Source organism: Mytilinidion resinicola (genome assembly GCF_010093595.1).
Source record: "Mytilinidion resinicola strain CBS 304.34 unplaced genomic scaffold BDZ99scaffold_27, whole genome shotgun sequence".
Lineage (NCBI taxonomy): Eukaryota > Fungi > Ascomycota > Dothideomycetes > Mytilinidiales > Mytilinidiaceae > Mytilinidion > Mytilinidion resinicola.
The window spans coordinates 157,085-172,115 of NW_022985463.1; the positions used below are offsets into that span (position 1 = coordinate 157,085).

The 15,031-nt window shown below is 53.8% G+C and overlaps 8 protein-coding genes across 8 annotated transcripts in view; 3 read left to right on the top strand and 5 right to left on the bottom strand.

Moving 5' to 3' along the window:
• BDZ99DRAFT_453513 (HET-domain-containing protein) overlaps window positions 1-2,289 on the bottom strand; it is a gene marked incomplete at its 3' end in the record, with an annotated part of 3,984 nt that extends 1,695 nt beyond the window's left edge. Inside the window, exons 1-2 of the mRNA XM_033718334.1 lie at window positions 1,284-2,289; window positions 24-1,249 (exon numbers count right to left, since the gene is read on the bottom strand). Coding sequence (XP_033570238.1) covers window positions 24-1,249; window positions 1,284-2,022 — 1,965 coding nt within the window. The 5' untranslated portion in view covers window positions 2,023-2,289. The remainder of the gene's footprint in view (window positions 1-23; window positions 1,250-1,283) is intronic.
• Window positions 2,290-3,850: 1,561 nt separating this feature from the next.
• On the top strand, window positions 3,851-4,864 carry BDZ99DRAFT_576188 (uncharacterized protein; the record flags this gene model as incomplete). The annotated part of the gene is made up of 1 exon (XM_033728553.1): window positions 3,851-4,864. The coding sequence occupies exon 1, from the start codon at window positions 3,989-3,991 to the stop codon at window positions 4,862-4,864; it is 876 nt and encodes a 291-aa protein (XP_033570239.1). The 5' UTR covers window positions 3,851-3,988.
• An 868-nt stretch (window positions 4,865-5,732) lies between these two features.
• BDZ99DRAFT_526647 (uncharacterized protein) lies at window positions 5,733-6,077 on the bottom strand (the record flags this gene model as incomplete). Its single annotated transcript, XM_033726155.1, has 1 exon — window positions 5,733-6,077. One exon carries the CDS (start codon window positions 6,075-6,077, stop codon window positions 5,733-5,735), a length of 345 nt encoding a protein of 114 aa, XP_033570240.1.
• Window positions 6,078-7,398: 1,321 nt separating this feature from the next.
• On the bottom strand, window positions 7,399-8,885 carry BDZ99DRAFT_526648 (DUF1682-domain-containing protein; the record flags this gene model as incomplete). Its single annotated transcript, XM_033726156.1, has 3 exons — window positions 7,399-7,774; window positions 7,841-8,744; window positions 8,819-8,885. 3 exons carry the CDS (start codon window positions 8,883-8,885, stop codon window positions 7,399-7,401), a joined length of 1,347 nt encoding a protein of 448 aa, XP_033570241.1.
• A 230-nt stretch (window positions 8,886-9,115) lies between these two features.
• Window positions 9,116-10,396, bottom strand: BDZ99DRAFT_512107 (clathrin light chain). Its single transcript, XM_033724601.1, has 3 exons — window positions 10,267-10,396; window positions 9,959-10,212; window positions 9,116-9,887 (listed from the first exon to the last, which is right to left on the bottom strand). Exons 1-3 carry the CDS (start codon window positions 10,304-10,306, stop codon window positions 9,417-9,419), a joined length of 765 nt encoding a protein of 254 aa, XP_033570242.1. The 5' UTR covers window positions 10,307-10,396; the 3' UTR covers window positions 9,116-9,416.
• A 126-nt stretch (window positions 10,397-10,522) lies between these two features.
• On the top strand, window positions 10,523-12,357 carry BDZ99DRAFT_576192 (DUF618-domain-containing protein). Its single transcript, XM_033728554.1, has 3 exons — window positions 10,523-10,824; window positions 10,883-11,083; window positions 11,136-12,357. The coding sequence occupies exons 1-3, from the start codon at window positions 10,635-10,637 to the stop codon at window positions 12,086-12,088; spliced, it is 1,344 nt and encodes a 447-aa protein (XP_033570243.1). The 5' UTR covers window positions 10,523-10,634; the 3' UTR covers window positions 12,089-12,357.
• Window positions 12,358-12,360: 3 nt separating this feature from the next.
• BDZ99DRAFT_468255 (Hsp90 co-chaperone Cdc37) lies at window positions 12,361-14,315 on the bottom strand. Its single transcript, XM_033721204.1, has 4 exons — window positions 14,119-14,315; window positions 13,509-14,063; window positions 13,018-13,448; window positions 12,361-12,933 (listed from the first exon to the last, which is right to left on the bottom strand). The coding sequence occupies exons 1-4, from the start codon at window positions 14,140-14,142 to the stop codon at window positions 12,420-12,422; spliced, it is 1,524 nt and encodes a 507-aa protein (XP_033570244.1). The 5' UTR covers window positions 14,143-14,315; the 3' UTR covers window positions 12,361-12,419.
• Window positions 14,316-14,456: 141 nt separating this feature from the next.
• Window positions 14,457-14,944, top strand: BDZ99DRAFT_526652 (cell wall biogenesis protein-like protein Ecm15; the record flags this gene model as incomplete). Its single annotated transcript, XM_033726157.1, has 3 exons — window positions 14,457-14,565; window positions 14,631-14,693; window positions 14,754-14,944. 3 exons carry the CDS (start codon window positions 14,457-14,459, stop codon window positions 14,942-14,944), a joined length of 363 nt encoding a protein of 120 aa, XP_033570245.1.
• Window positions 14,945-15,031: the final 87 nt, after the last annotated feature.

Below are 15,031 nucleotides of genomic sequence, written 5' to 3' on the forward strand. Positions count from 1 at the left end.
ATTCTCGTCTCCATCACTTGCACAAACAGCTCTTCGGCCTCCTTCCACCGCCCGTCACTATTCAAGGTCATGGCACATTTCCATACCAAGTTTGTCTTAGCCTCGTCCTCTTGTCCAGTGAGGCCAGATAATAGAGCAAACTTAGCATGCGGAAGCAATCGTCTCCACTTGCTTCTGCTCCCATGATTATCGTCTGGGAACACCTCAAGCAGACGTGTAATGGCTACTTGACTCTGTTGACTCAGCAATCCCTCTTTTTCAAGCCAGTTGCGTGTCGAGACATGCACCAGTCGATGGAGGTCGAGCGCTGATTCAGCTGTTCGTTTGGTGACAAATGAGTAGGCGTCGAGGGTTCCTACCGCGTGTATTCCCTGCTCATGCGGCGAGGCCGCCGGGAGAAGAGCGAGCGGAACGTCGTTTCGGTCTACACACGCCATAAAGAGTAAATAATCAGCTGCCAAAGTATCGTGGCGACGAATCTGCTCGAACGAAATAAGCCAGGTTGCAGCTATCACGTTCTCAGATTCTCGATGAAGAGGTTCAACTAAACCCTCCATTTTCTCAGCTAGTAGTGATAGATATTCTGGAAGCGTTATCTTGTTGATATTGACGTAGGCTGCTGCTTGCACAATAGCTAGAGGGAGGTACGCCAGCCCTTTGAGCAAGAGGTCCGCCTTCTCTTGCTCGTTCGCCGGGTTGACCAAATACGTTTCTAGCATCCTTCGAGCCGTGTCCTGTTCCATCTCTGGCAACTCTACAATACTTTGTGGTGCCAGTTTCGCGGCCGTCTTCCTGTTAGTTGTTGTGAAGATGATAGCCCCCTGCCCAGAGCTTGGTAGGAACTCCATCAGGCCGACTGCCTTAGCCTCGTCCGCGTTGTCGAAAACGAGGAGCCATTGCCCTGCGCTCTCGCTGCTTAAGTGGAGTTGTACCAGCTTCCTGACATCCGCCTTCTCATCATCCAAACCTGGAATGTTAAGCCGTCGGGCAATGTGCGCATACGATTGATAGAGGCTCTCCTTATCGCTTGCAGATATCCAGAAGACTGAGCAGTTCTTAAGCTTTTTTTTGATTCTGTACGCCAACTCCAGCGCTAGCTGTGTTTTGCCTATCCCACCCGGGCCTGTAATTGCGACCTTTGTAGTTGATGCTCCGACGAAGAGCTTTCCTTCCAGCTCGGCCAGTTGCGATTCGCGACCAGTAAATCGAGTGTTTTGGTCAAATGGTACGATAAACGGCGTGGTGTTAGCTACGGGCTAGGCTTTAGCGATTATTCGAAAAACTTGTGTAAACAGTACCTTTTTCCATTTCCTCCTGGAGTCGCTCCAGTGCTCTCTTCATTCCTTCGCCGTATCTGAACTCCATGGACACACCGAAAATTCCAATCAAAGAGTACGCCATATCTTCTTCTTGCGTTGTCTGGCGGCCCGCCATCCATGCCATTCGCTCGGGAACGCTAACTTCGTCGAGAGGATCGCCCCGTAACACTGTAACCGGGATGCGAGTAATCTCATGGATCTGCTGCTTGAGGGAGTCTTTGTCCCCAAGTCGCTGACGATCTGAGGAAAAGAACTCGATTAATGCTGGAGCTAGGAGTTCTTGAAGCGTCCAGCCTCGAGTAAACCATCTGCTCTTTCGAAAGGATGCATCCCATGTACCCTCGTGCAGATGTGCATCTGCCATAGGCGTCGAGACGTCCGAGAGGAAAGCGTAGCATCTTGCCGCATTCTCATACCACTGGAACATAGAGTTTATCGCGTTTGACAGTTCGCGGAGTTTCCATTTGTCAATACAACAAGTGTCGACCCAAAAGTACTGTAGATGGTCATGAGCCGCTTGTTCACCGCAGAACATAATCTTTTTATAGCCAGCCTTGCCATGTCCAGTGCCATTCATCAGATCTTCGAAGAGGAACTCGTCATCACACCAGGTGTGGGAAAGAATGGCATATGGCGGAATTGTTTCTTGGCTAAAATTCGTCGAGGTGAGTCGCCCGGAACCATCAAAGTAAAGGAGTCGCATCGCAATAACGATAGTTCAAGAGAGCGGGCAATTTACAAGTAATCCGGAGGGACGGCCACGGGATCGCAGGGGAGATAGTAGCGCTCTATGTGTCATGATGGTGGGCCGCGTGAAGGCTGTGTGGAGGCTGTGTAAAGGCAGTGCAAAGGCGTTGAACAGGCAGGCTCAGCCGCACCATCACGTGCAACAGAAATAGATAAGCAAATTGATCCAAACCATAAAGGAAGAACTTTGACGAACAATAAAGAACGAGTAGCGAAGGTAGTCACTTGACTTGTCAGCGATTGAATACAGAAGCTTTCAAGCTACAGCAGCAAGAAGGTTCGCCCTTTTGTACGCTTACATATGATGTTGATGGAAAAGTGCTGCAAGCTATAGCAGCGGGTCCTTGGCCGTCACCATCTTAACACAGTAACTTCACCCGCAGCTCTAAATAGATTGCAAATTGAGAATGTAGAGGGAGGAATCTAATGCTGCTTTTAGGGCGTAGAACATAAAGCTACTGCATATACAGTATAGGTTAAGCTGCGTAAGCATGCTAACTAGTAATACTTGACAGTGCTGAGAGGAATTTGCTACTTAGATCTCGCCACCACGTACGGGGAGGACGGGCGACCGGCCACACTCTTGTGGGGCTCTAAACTCTGATAGAAGTACTTTTTGGTACAGTGGCAACTCACGTGCCTTGGTATGTGGCGGGCAAAACGGTGAGGAATATAATACAGTTAGCTAAATGTATAATACTCTTCCACGTAAGCGCACTAAAGCCGTACGCCAAGACATTGAGCAATCCTTTGCACAGAGAAACTTTATTGTGCATGCCTTGGTCTTTAAAGCTCGGAGCTATTTTCTTTCTTGATAGAATTATTATTCTAAGGCTCCGGAATCTAAAACTGTATAAATAGTCGTAGTGGAGCAGGGGCGCAACACTAATATGGTTCTGGATGCCGTGAACGGAACGATCGACAACATGACCAAGATTGTTGTATTTTCTAGTTGTAGACTGGTTTCCTGAGGAAAAATTGTCTAAAGAACATTAATATATTGGCTATAACTTTGGGCTAGTGCTACATGTACGACCCCTTTTTGCTACCTGTACGATGTCGTATTGCTACACGTACGACCCCCCCTAGCAGACCTTTCACCGCGTTCTGATTGGCTCGCTTATCGGGCCGACTCCTCCGGAGCATAGATAGCGTACATTAATCAGCCGCCTAGGAAGCGCAGTAGGCCACCTAAGAACTCAACACCAGGAGGTCCTACAAAGAAGCAACGTGCGAATACCAAGGCAGACCTTGGGCGGAAGATTGCGCTACTAGCAGCGCAGGTACGGGGTTTACAGCCTGTCGCAGGAAGTACAGCGCAGTCGATAGGCCTGCCGCAGCCTCATGAGGCAGCTCGTAAGGCGGCTAATAAGGATTTTAATAAGTATGCGGAGGATCTTGTTGATGAGGACTTCATGTAGGTGCTTGTAGGCCAGCGGCGATGGAGAGAGGGCCGCTATTAGATGCGAAATTGACGGTTTGGGCATTCTCCTAGGCAGGTAGGCAGGTAGGCACGTAGCTATACAAAATGGGAAGGCTGCAGATGAAACGGAAAGGCTGCACGTGCATACAAGTTGAATAGCCGGAGCTTCCTCCGGGCCCTCCGAGCCAATCAAAACGCGGTGAAAGGTCTGCTAGGGGGGGGGGGGGGGGGTCGTACGTGTAGCAATACGACATCGTACAGGTAGCAAAAAGGGGTCGTACACGTAGGACTGGCCTAACTTTATAGGCTCACGAGGAAAGACTTAAGATGCCCGAACATTAAAATTTTCTCGGCACCAGGGGTTTCTCGGCACCTAGGGACGCACCTTACATATGTGAAGCTCAAACACCGTTACGTTCACCTCTGCAGACGTTAACGATAGACTCACGTGACCAATACCGCTCTTTGTCCCTCCAATCCCGAATCCCAAAGCAACGCAATGCCGTTCTTTGAGCTCCCCTTCACATTTCCATCTCCGGTCCCCTCTTTGTTCGCCAATTCAAATGACGAACCCCAACACTCAAAACCCTTCAACTCCTCCACTCCCTACACCTCTCCCCATCACTCCTACTCCACCAAACATACCCCCAAAAAACCCCCAAAGCCTACCATGGCCAACCCCCACCCAATATCCTTCTCCCCCTCCTCCTCTTCCTCCACCACCACTTCCTCCGGCAGCTCCTACGAAATCTACGAACCCCCCAGCCCGCCCGGCTATGAATACGCACAACACCGCCGCTCCTCCAGCACCCTCCAATCCCAATCGTCTCGACGCCCCAGCACCCTCCCCTCATCTCCCCCCTCCCGCCACCCTAGCACCCTGTCCCAGATCCCCAACGTCCCGCCCCCCGGCCCCGCGGAACTCCACCCCGCTCTCAAAGCGGAGCGGCGACGCTCCTCCGGCGCCGCACCAACCCGGAGGGTTAGCCTCCCGGGCATCGCGCCGAGCAAGTACTCGGAGTATATCTACGACACCGGGGGAGCCTCGACATGGGAGACGGTGGTTTGGTGGGCCTCGCAGGCGGCGTTGTGGGCTGGCGCGGTTGTGTTAGCGGCGGTTGCGTTGGTTGTGCTCAAAGAGCTGGGGGGAGGGGTGTGGGGGGCGGTGGGGGAGTATAGGAGGAGTAGGGGCTGGGGCTGGGGCTGGGGCTGGGGGGTTGGGAGAATCGGGAGTTGGAAGTGGTGGTGGAGTTTGGTTGATGTTATGGGGTTTGGCGGCAGGGGCAAGGGGGATGGGTTGACGAGGGCGGAGAGGGCAGATTTGGGGTTTCTGCCGTGTTGGCGCGGGGAGGGGGGTAGGTGGGTTTGTAAGTAGTAGGGGAAAGGGTTTAGGGGGGTTGGACTGAGGAGGGGGATGGAGGGTGCAGGATGAGTTGTGGAGTAGGTAGGGTATTGTTGGGGGGATGGTGGTTTTGTAGAAAGAGGTAGAGGTGGAGTTTCTAGAGGTTTGAAGAGTTTGAAGAGCCGTTTCCTCACTAAAGTGCTATTTTTTGAACATCGACGTCTTTGCGAAGTACTTTATCGTCTTTAGTTCGGGTTCAGTTGCGTGCGATTTCTTCAAAGGATGTTCTAGATATTCAGTCATTTGTGGATGTTTATGGTTTGGCTGGTCGTTACGATTGCCGCCATAGTCTATGTCGATCGGGTAGGATGGCCAGCATTTTCGTCCCCTCAAGAGGAAATATCTCCGCGAAGACCCTTCAACACTATCAATGTCGCATTCACCGATATCCTCCATCATTGTACAGCTACCAGTGACTTCCTATCGTCTTAACCTTCGTCCCCTTTTCTTTCGCGGCAGACCCCTCCACAGACCACTTTTCCATCTCCCAGAATGATCGAATGTCGCTCTTTTTCTGCATTAGCTGGTGCAGGGACGTGCGGGAATAGCATTGTAGATGCAATGTCCTCAACCCTTCTACATCAAGTAGACTTCGTAGGTGAAATTTCTCCACGGCGACCGAGAGCGGGGTTCCCAGCAAGTGGTGGACGTTGAAAGTAAGCCTGACTTCCCTCAACGCCGGACAACGACGGATGTCATCCCGATCCTTTTCATAGCAGCCGCTAATGAGAGTCCAATACGGTCCCCTAGCGATGCTAAACCCTGGGAAGGCGAGATATCGGACATACTTGAAAGAATTGTTTTCGGGTAGCGTCATCAAAAACGCCATGAGACCTCGAGCTTATTTGCCCTCATATGTGTCAAACCGGTATAGTTTGGGGAAGACAGCCGTGGTTTCGTGTTTAATCTGTTGGTTGGCGAAGCAGATTCTTGGAAGGAATTTGGTGGGGTGCTTAAACGGACTATCGTAAAAGACGTTAGATTTGAAGAAGAATGGATCGCATTCGTAGCCCCGGTCGGGTAGGACACACTCGTAGATCATGTCGCGCAGCTCGCGCGGCAGGTCGAAGAGTCGGAAACAGCGCTTGGAGTTGATGTTTTTGCCGGAGGCGGAGTAGAGTCTGCTTGTAGAAGGATAGCTTCCACTTATTGCGGCCGGGATCATGTTTTGTCCCATCATGGGCATTTGAGCTAAAGGCAGACTGAAACGTCTGTTGTATGCGGTTTGGTGAGGAACTTGCGGGGGGGACCGGTTGAGGATGCAAACCCTGGAGTCCGTAAGGTGACGGATAGTAAAGATAGTGTGACGAGGGTTGGATGAAACTCGGGCATGGCGCGTTGAACGGATTCTGTGCAGCGACATGTGCAGAATTGGGGTTGAACGATTGATAGGCAGTATAGTGAGTTTTGCTGGAGGCGGAGTAGCTATTCTGTCCGTAGACGAAGTTGGTTGTCCAGGGATTGGGGTAGAGATTTGAATTCGCGTTTTGACTGGAGGTGTAGTGGGTATTTCTTCCGCCGGCTATGTTGGCAGCGCAGGGATTTGTTTGGTTAATCATGGCGAAGCTCATGACGTTGTACCGGGCAGTGAGCGATGCCGACATGATCACAGGCACAGGTCCAACGGTATAGGGAATGTTTGTGTAGATCCACGGCTGTGTACACCACTCCATAGGCTCCAGCTCCAAGAATGCCTGTCAACTGAACTCCAAGAATGCCCGTCACTTGCAGACTACCGGCCCAGATCTGGCCAATATTTTGCTCCGGCGCGTAGAGTACATTGGGATCGTATAACGTCTGCGTTATTGCTAGACGAAGAAACGATTGTAGTGTTTGGATAGTGATAGTGCGAGTAGATGTGATCTGGTGTCAAGAGTAGTGAAGACGTGGAAGGCAGTACAAAGCCATTACGGTTTGCCTAGATGGTGGCCTCAAAAGTGAAGATCCATGGATCCAAGGAAGGTCTAGATATGATTGTGGGGCAGAAGTTCCCATGGATAGGCTGAATAAGCAAAACTAACTTGAAAGGTACTTAAACTACAGATGATGACTGAGGAGTACTACTCCGTCACGGCGGCCCTCTGAGGTATTGGTAAAGGTTCTGCTATTGGATGAAGAAGACTCCTGCTTACAGTATTTGGCCTGGAAGCCACCTCAGCTTGCTTCTAGCTGCATTTCGGCTTTATTGCTCATGTCCTGGGGGTTCGGTGCTTGATGGCACAATTTTAGAAGCGCACGAAAGTGCACCTGTTCAGGCAGCCTAAATTCGTACATCTGGACTGAATTTCCGATGATGCGCCAGAGCACCTCAGACGCTACAAGCAAGTATGCACGAACTTTGTCCAGGGACTTGGCAGGAGACTGGCTGATGACTTTCCATTCTTGATTGTGAGCTGTACATTTGAAAGTTAGACGCAGATTCTTGTATACCACCACTTTTGCTAAACCAGCAATGCTCCCGCACCTCGGCCTCTCAGAACGGCGCAAACGGCCTTCGATACCAATACCTACCCCTTCACGGTCGTCTTCTTCTGGCTCCTCCTCATATCCTTCTCCCGCTCTTTCTCCAAAAACTTCCGCTGCTCGTCAGCGCTCATGCCTTTCAGCAGGTTCTCCCGCTTCTCCTTCTTGGCCTTGTCGGCTTCGAGCTTACGCTCCTCGGCCTTCTCCTGCTCGTCAACCTTCTTGATCTTGCGGATCTCGTCTTCGCGGGTCTGGCGAATGCGGCGCATAGCTTCGGGGCGGAAGTGGGCGACGGAGGCGAGATGATCGGACATGCGCAGGAAGTACTGGAAGATGGGCAAGGTGGCTTCGTAGTCGCTTGCATTTGAGGGAAGCTTCATGGAGAGAGAGATGCGCTTCTTCGGGATTGTATCGTCCAGTCTAAGAATATTCTGTTAGCTTCTCCATTATAGGAAGGGGATGAGAGAGGGAGAATGGAGTGCATACTTCTTTGGCTGGTCTTGCGGCTGGTCACTAATGACCAATGCCTCCAAAAGCTCTCCCGCCTGCTCCACAGCCTTGATCAACTCGGGCGTCAACAGCGTAGTCGTGACTTCGGCGCTCTCGCTCATGATGGTAGCCCACACAGGCAACTTCTCGTGGTCCTTAGTGGTTGTGAGACTGAGGTCGTAGCGATCCTCCCGCAAGCGCCTCATGAGATCCTTGTGGACGATGCCCCATACAAAGCCATCCACATGCGAGTTCCCAACTTTTTTCAGAGTCTCTCCGCCTGGCACAAGCTTGGTCTCACGCCCGTCAAACAGATACAATGTCGCCTCAACCCTCTCCTCCGGCGCCGGCAAGCTCTCGAAGAACAGAGAAAACGCCACTTCTCCTAGCCACACCAGCGGGTTGTAGCGCTTGTACATGCTAATCTTAAAGTCCACAAACGCGACATTCTGGCGGCCAGTCGCATAGCTCGTGAACTCATTCGCCGCCTTTTCCTTCAGCAAGGACGATGTGTCTCCCTTCGCAGCCGCAGCTTCAGCCGCCTGTCGCAGTCCCATGGCACTCACATCGTCCGCGGTCGGTGCCTTCGGTCGTACCCCGAAGCCCACCAACGCAAACTCCTGGTGCAGGATTGGCGCGTGTGAGGTGATCCATCCGCGCGCCTTGCGCCGGTTCGTCTTAGTGCCCCAGACATGCACAAGGATGACGAGGAGGATGAATGGCGCAATGTACATCTCCTGGCGGAAGTCATTGATCGTCGTGCGCTCCCACACGCGGTACCAGGCCGTGTAAGGGACTGGAGTGCCAGTGGTCGCGGCGAAGGCGGGGGATGGAGGGACACTGGACGTGAGGGAGGAGGAGACTGGGACTGGAGAGGGTGCGCCGGCAAAGTCTGCGAAGTCTGTAGAGAGCATTGCTGGTTAGTTGCGACTGGTAGGCCAGATGTGGGGAATGAAGCTTGGGAGATGCGCATACCATCGTCTGCGGCAGACGGCGCAGCGGACTTGGGCCCTCCGAAGAAGCCCTTGATGATGTCTGCCATTGTCACCTCGAACGCCCCGTTGTGAGTTGGTTGGATTGGAGATGGGAGGTGAAGAGTGGAGGTGCGGCGTTGCGGTGGTGATGGAGCTTGATTCTCGCGTACGCAAAAGCGGTCGACTAGAGCTAAATTGGCAACTCATCTCGGACCGGCCTGAGATGGAGTGGTCTGTAATTTGGGTAGAGCTTGAGAATGGGCTATCCTTTAGCTTTGTGATGCTTGACGAAAGTAGATGTTGCTAAGTGGTGATGGGTGATGTCACGGAATCCTTGACCAGCCTCGAAGGCATAGCTGGATTGGGATGATTATATTAACACATTGCACTGTTTTCGAAAGAGAACAGACTCGACCGCAAAGCAAATTGCCAGTGCAGAAAATGGTCTCGAAAAACCGATATAAACGCCCGAATCATACAAAGGCCGTCTGAGCCCCAGAGAAGAAGGCCCCTACAACCAGCTCCGTCCAATATCACCAATGCCCGTTTACTGTGCAGTCACGCCAAACCATCAACAGACCCCGGATGATAGTCGCAACCTAGTAGCCAGTGGCTCCGGGGGCCTTCTCATCTTTCCGCAAGCTCAAGAGTAGCTCTCTGAACTTCTGCTTTTCACTTCCGCTGGCTCCGCCCTTGACGCCCTTCCCACTCAGGTCCACAAGCTTTGCAATTCGTTCCCATGACGTTCCGCCGGACGAAGTGTCCTCTCTCGAAGCTAGGAACTCATCCGCCTCCCGACGTGCCTGCTCCATTTGCTTCTCTTGCTTGTTGTTGTAGTTGACGTAGAAGTCGTCAATGTTCTCTTGTGCCTCCTTGACGGTCTGCTGCTTTCGCTCCGCAGAGATCTCGTCGCGGTGCTGGAGTTGAAGATCACGTCGCTCGCGCCATTCTCGGATGACGTCCGGCTCTGGGGAGTCTGAGCGCATTGGTGTGTATGCGCGGCCGGTGGTCGGGGCGCCGGGGAGATATGGAAGGGTGCTGCCGGTTATAGTTCCGCCTGGGGCCATGTGCTGCGTAGTCAATTAGCATGCTTGACTTCTGAAGCTCGGGAGCTTATGCGCTGAAATATAGCTATACATACGTCGTTTGTAGTATCAATCGCCGGGAAGGAATCCTCGAACCCAGCCATCTCCTGTCCACCGGCATTGCTTTGAAAGTCCCCTCCCAGCAAGTCATCATCTCCGCCGTCCTCGACAGTCGCTACTCGGTCGCCTGGGGATGTGAATTGGTTCGCGTCGTCGCCGAGTAGTGCTCGCTCGCGGGACAGGAAGTCGTCGCCATCAGTGGCATCGCCAACGAGATCGAAGTTTGAGTTACCGCGTGGCTCGGTGTGTCCTGAAATACTGGTCGTCAGTAGGTGAGATCAAAGGGAGTGCCTGCAAAACAAACCGGCATCGATCTCGTCTAACGAAGGGAATCGGTCAGCCATTGTGAAGTTGTAGGCGTGGAAGTTGCCAGAGAGAAGGCTTGAGAAGTCAACGAAGTAGAGAGAAGAGAAGGGGGTGTTGTCGGGGGTGGTGTCTTGGTGAAAAAGACCAGAAGTTCAAGAAGTGGCCCAGAGACCGCGGTCACGTGCTCTGTGGTCCGAGCGCCCTAGTTTTATGCTTGACTTCGGGCTGTCGACGACGTTGCAACTGCCACCAACCTTTGGAATTCTGCACTCTGCAAAGCACACCACATATAGCACTTGGGAGACTGCCTCGTTGTACAGCTAAAGCCGTGTTTGCGTGAAGCTTCTTAGGAGTGTTTCAGGCGTCATGGCGTACACAGACGATGCAGTGAAGGCAAAGCTCTCCAGCCTCAATGACACGCAGGATGGCATCGTGACAGTCGCGCAATGGATCATGTTCCACCGGCGCTATACAAACCAAACTGCAGAGCTCTGGATGGGCCGGTTGAAGGAATCGACGCCAAACAAGCGGCTGAACCTGATCTACCTCGCGAACGGTATATCCTCTATATTCGACACCATCGGGTAACAAACAAAGCTAATAATCGCATCCAGAAATCTGCCAGCAGTCGAAAGCCCGCCGTAAACTCGACTTCATCAATTCCTTCGCGCCTCTCATGGCAGACGGGACGGCCATCGCCTACAAAGGCGCCTCCAGCGACGTACAAGGGAAGCTTCGACGAGTCGTAGAAGTATGGCGACAGCGCGCTATATTCGACGCCCCGACTCAAGACGCAATCGAGAAACAGCTTGACGGTACAAAATCAACCATTTCCCTCCAAAACAATCCCTCTCTAATACCAAGCAGAAGTCGACCGGTCCCGAGGCCCAGGCAAGAAAGCAGCCCTCGGCGGCTCCCTCTTTGCCAGCAGCTCCTCCTCCACCCCTACAGAGCTCCAACCCCTCGTCCCCCTCCAAAACGCCTCCACGCGCGCCTCCACGCTCTCCAAAACCGCCGTCGACAACGCCGACCTCATGTACGACCAGCAAATCAACGCCAACCCCGTCCCCACACCCCCCGTGCACGCCGCTCGCCTCTCCACCCTCTTCGGCACCCTCGCCAACGCCGAAACCGCCGTCGCCACCTCCATCGAGGCGCGCAAGAAGCTCATCTCTAGCCTCGAGGCCATGCTCGACGCCCACCGCGGCACCCTCGCGCGAGAAGAGCTCCAAAAAACCGAGCTCGGCATCCGCAGAACCGCAATCGAGACGCGCAAGCGCGACGTCGAGGACGCCATCATGCGCGGCCTCTCCGCCGCCGAGACCGCCACGCGCATCACCCCAATCCCCTCGCGGACCTCCTCCATCACCCTCGACGCCGACCCCCCGCGCCCCGAGGCCGAGGAGCTCACGCCGCCGCCCGTCGAGTCCTTCACCCCGACCGGCTCGCCCTCCCACGTGCCCCTCCCCGACGTCCCCGACGACGTCTTCGCCGAGCCGCTGGATATACCCATCGAGCCCACAGCTGTGCCGGCGCCGCACCCGCCGCACGCGGCGCACTTCTCAGCGCCCGCGACGGGCATCGTGGCGCCGCCGGGCGCGGATCTGCTGTCGAGTCTGACGGGCGGCGGCGCGGCGAGCGGCATCCTGAATGGGAACGGGCATCCGGCGATCCACCCGGGCTCAGGGGGCGCGGGCGGAGGGTCCAACAAGAAGCGGAAGATGAGCCGGACCGCAGCGGAGGACGCGTTCGCGCCGTTTGTGGGCGACGATGCGATGGCGGGGATTGATGATGACGTTGCGGGGATGCTGGAGGGCTAGCAGAAGGCCAGGAAGAGACGATCGAGGGAAGTTTAACGGGTGCTTCTCGAGGACTGAGGCCTGAGGGTTGTAACTTACGGTATTTGGCGTAGAACCAGGGGCTTTTTTTTTTCTAGGAGTCAGCGTAAAGGGGCATTTCGAGGTGCATTTGCAACCCATATCTAACGTGGGGCGCGTGAAATCCACTTCACAAACTGGAGAGTTTGTTACTCAAAAAGCTAGTCCGTTATCAGATTCGAGTGTATAAGTTATACAGCTATACAGTTTTGCTTCCTCTTAATCTTGTCTTCGTGGCCTCATCCGAACTCTCCTCAAACCTCACTCACTCAGCCTACTCGGGATCCCCAGCCAGCTGCTCCTCCTCCACGAACCCCGGCATCCGCCCACTTCGCTCAATCTCCTCCATCGCCTTCTTCCCCTCCTCCGTCGTCGCATCGATAACCCCCTGCTCCAGACTCAACATGCCCCCCTCACCCAGCTTCCCAACTACCTCCTCCGCCTCCTCCACGCTCATCTTCGCGAGCACCTTGTTCACTTCGTCCAGGCTCCCGCTCTCCAGCGCGCGCTGCAGGCCGGGCGGGAACGCGTCGAACACCTTGCGTGCCTCCTCCTGTCCCGCGCGCTCGGCGGGATCGTCGGACGTCGGCGTGGCGGGTGGAATCGAGATATTGATCTTGGTGTTTGGGTCCACGGCGTGCAGCTGGATCTGCTCGACGCCCTCGGCGGACTGGGGGTTCGCGGCGCGCTCCTCGGCGATTTCGGCGGCGCGGGTGTGGATACGGCGGTAGGTGGAGTCGACGTCGTCGGTGAAGAGTTTGTTGGCTTGGTGGTCTTTTGTTGTTATGCTGGCGCATCAAATGTCAGTATATTGATATGAACTATTAGGGGTACGCGTCAAGAAGGGCGGGCGATAGGGGGGCTGTACGCACCGTTTAAAGAACAGTCCGACTCCATCGCGACCTCCGAGTTGGCGACAGTACTGGATCAGCAGGGCTTGGTGCACGCATTGCTTTGCGTGCTTGTGCTTGCCGTCGAGCTCGCTATTGAAGGCTTCGACGAGGAGGCCGTCGGTTTCGCGCTCGGCGAGCACTTCAGGGTGGGCCGAGATGAAGGCGAGGCAGGCTTTGTAGTCGCCGGCTTTGATCTTGGCGAACTCTTTCCCCAGGGGCGAGGCTTCGGTTTCGTCGCCGTCGGAGTTGGTGCCTTCTTCAATGTCGGCGTCGGCGCCAGAGGATTGGCCTGTGTCGGTGCGGGTTAGGGGGTCGCGTTGCAGCGCGCCGGGGTTGAGGACTTCGACGGTGGATTGGGGCTTGGGTTTGCTGGTGGTGGAGGAGGAGGGTATGGGTGCGGCGGCTTTGACCTAATGGGCATGTCAATACTTCGTGTACAAGGGATGGTATAGAGAATGCTCGAAACTTACATTCGAGTAGTCGAAGCCTGTGTGTATGTCGTCACTTGTGATATGCCTCTTCTCCTCCTTTTCCAGCTCCGCCAATTTAGCGTATAGCTCCCCTTGTAGTGCCTTAACCCTATCTCCATGTTTCCTAATCTCAGTAATGAACGCCTCGAGCCTATTCTCAGACTTCGACTCGTCCACCTCCTTCTTGACCTGGTCCAACAACGAGCCCATCATCTGCGAATACGTCGGCTTCTCCTTCATTTGATCATGCACACCGGGCGGGGGCGGTGGAGGCTGGTCATCCGCCGGATCCCCCGCCGACTCTATCATGGAGCGGAAGAGCAGCTTGTCCGAGTCGTCGGCGTCAGCCTTGTGGGATTTGAGGGCGGTAAGGAGGTTGTCGATGCGCATAATGAGGCCATCGTTGATTATGCGCTCATACTTGAGAGTGGTGATCTGGTGGCGCCGGCGGTCACGCTCTTGGTGGATTTGGGCTTGTTTGGCGCGGATGAAGGACTTCTTGTCGACGTTTGGGTGGACTTCAATGTCCGAGTCGTCGCTGATTTCCAGCGCGTCCTATGGCATCGTTAGAATAGGATTGGGCAGCTAGAGTATATCAGGGGATTGGTACCCATTTGCTGTAGTCTACCACCATGATTGCGGTTGTGGTGGTGTTGAAGTGGTGGGATGGCGGGGTGAAGTGGGATGAGGTTTCTAGCCTCGAGGCTAGACTTAACTTTTGAAGCTTCGGGATTGAATTGGTACGTTGTTTTAGTAGTAGTGAGAAGTTCCAGGAGAGTATTGCTGCCAGGTGAATCTACAGCCTGCCGCCCTTTACTATGTATGGACATCACCCTTTGGTGACCTTCGATAGAAATGTAGAGCTCGGGCTAACGATCACGTGCCACCCCAACAACACTCCATTATTTAGCTCTCTCCACGACTTAGAGAACCACCCCAGAAGCCATAATGCCGTCAGAGCTCTCAAACATATCGACGCCCCCGGCATGCATTGCAGACTTCTGTCTGATTCCTATCGGAACGCCAAGTGCCTCGGTGTCAAAGGAGGTCGCGGAAGGTACTTAGATATTCAGAACAGCTGATTAGGCTCCGAGATTAATCAACTTTAACTCTTTTTGATAGTCCAGCGAATTTTGAAGAGATCTGGTCTGACGTACTCGATGCACTCAGCTGGTACAACTCTCGGTATGCTGACTGTCTGAACTCGAACATGATACGAAGCTCTTTGCTAATCCCAATCTTCAGAAGGGTCGTGGGATGAAGTGACGAAGACTATCGGTCAATGCCACGCCCTTCTACACGCCAACGGCGTCGTCCGGATTCAGAGCGATATACGAATCGGAACGAGGATCGATAAGAAGCAAACCTTTGATGACAAAGTTGCAGCTGTCCGCAAGATCCTGGAAAGCGACGAGAAAACCGTAGGGGAAGCATGAGGATATCTTAGCTGCTTCTAAGAAGAACGACTCGGGTATCTGTGATATAACTACAAACAGTACAATTGTCTTAACCATTTTCTTTGT

Bases quoted from the DNA above. Each gene is read 5' to 3' on its own strand.
- BDZ99DRAFT_512107 (XM_033724601.1), bottom strand. From the start codon at position 10,306: ATGGCTGACCGATTCCCTTCGTTAGACGAGATCGATGCCG. The intron at 10,213-10,266 runs GTTTGTTTTGCA...CCAGTATTTCAG, and splicing joins GTTAGACGAGATCGATGCCG to GACACACCGAGCCACGCGGT. The intron at 9,888-9,958 runs GTATGTATAGCT...TTGACTACGCAG, and splicing joins CGATTGATACTACAAACGAC to CACATGGCCCCAGGCGGAAC.
- BDZ99DRAFT_576192 (XM_033728554.1), top strand. From the start codon at position 10,635: ATGGCGTACACAGACGATGCAGTGAAGGCAAAGCTCTCCAGCCTCAAT. The intron at 10,825-10,882 runs GTATATCCTCTA...AATCGCATCCAG, and splicing joins CCTGATCTACCTCGCGAACG to AAATCTGCCAGCAGTCGAAA. The intron at 11,084-11,135 runs GTACAAAATCAA...AATACCAAGCAG, and splicing joins AATCGAGAAACAGCTTGACG to AAGTCGACCGGTCCCGAGGC.
- BDZ99DRAFT_468255 (XM_033721204.1), bottom strand. From the start codon at position 14,142: ATGGTGGTAGACTACAGCAAATGG. The intron at 14,064-14,118 runs GTACCAATCCCC...ACGATGCCATAG, and splicing joins TGGTAGACTACAGCAAATGG to GACGCGCTGGAAATCAGCGA. The intron at 13,449-13,508 runs GTAAGTTTCGAG...CATGCCCATTAG, and splicing joins CAGGCTTCGACTACTCGAAT to GTCAAAGCCGCCGCACCCAT.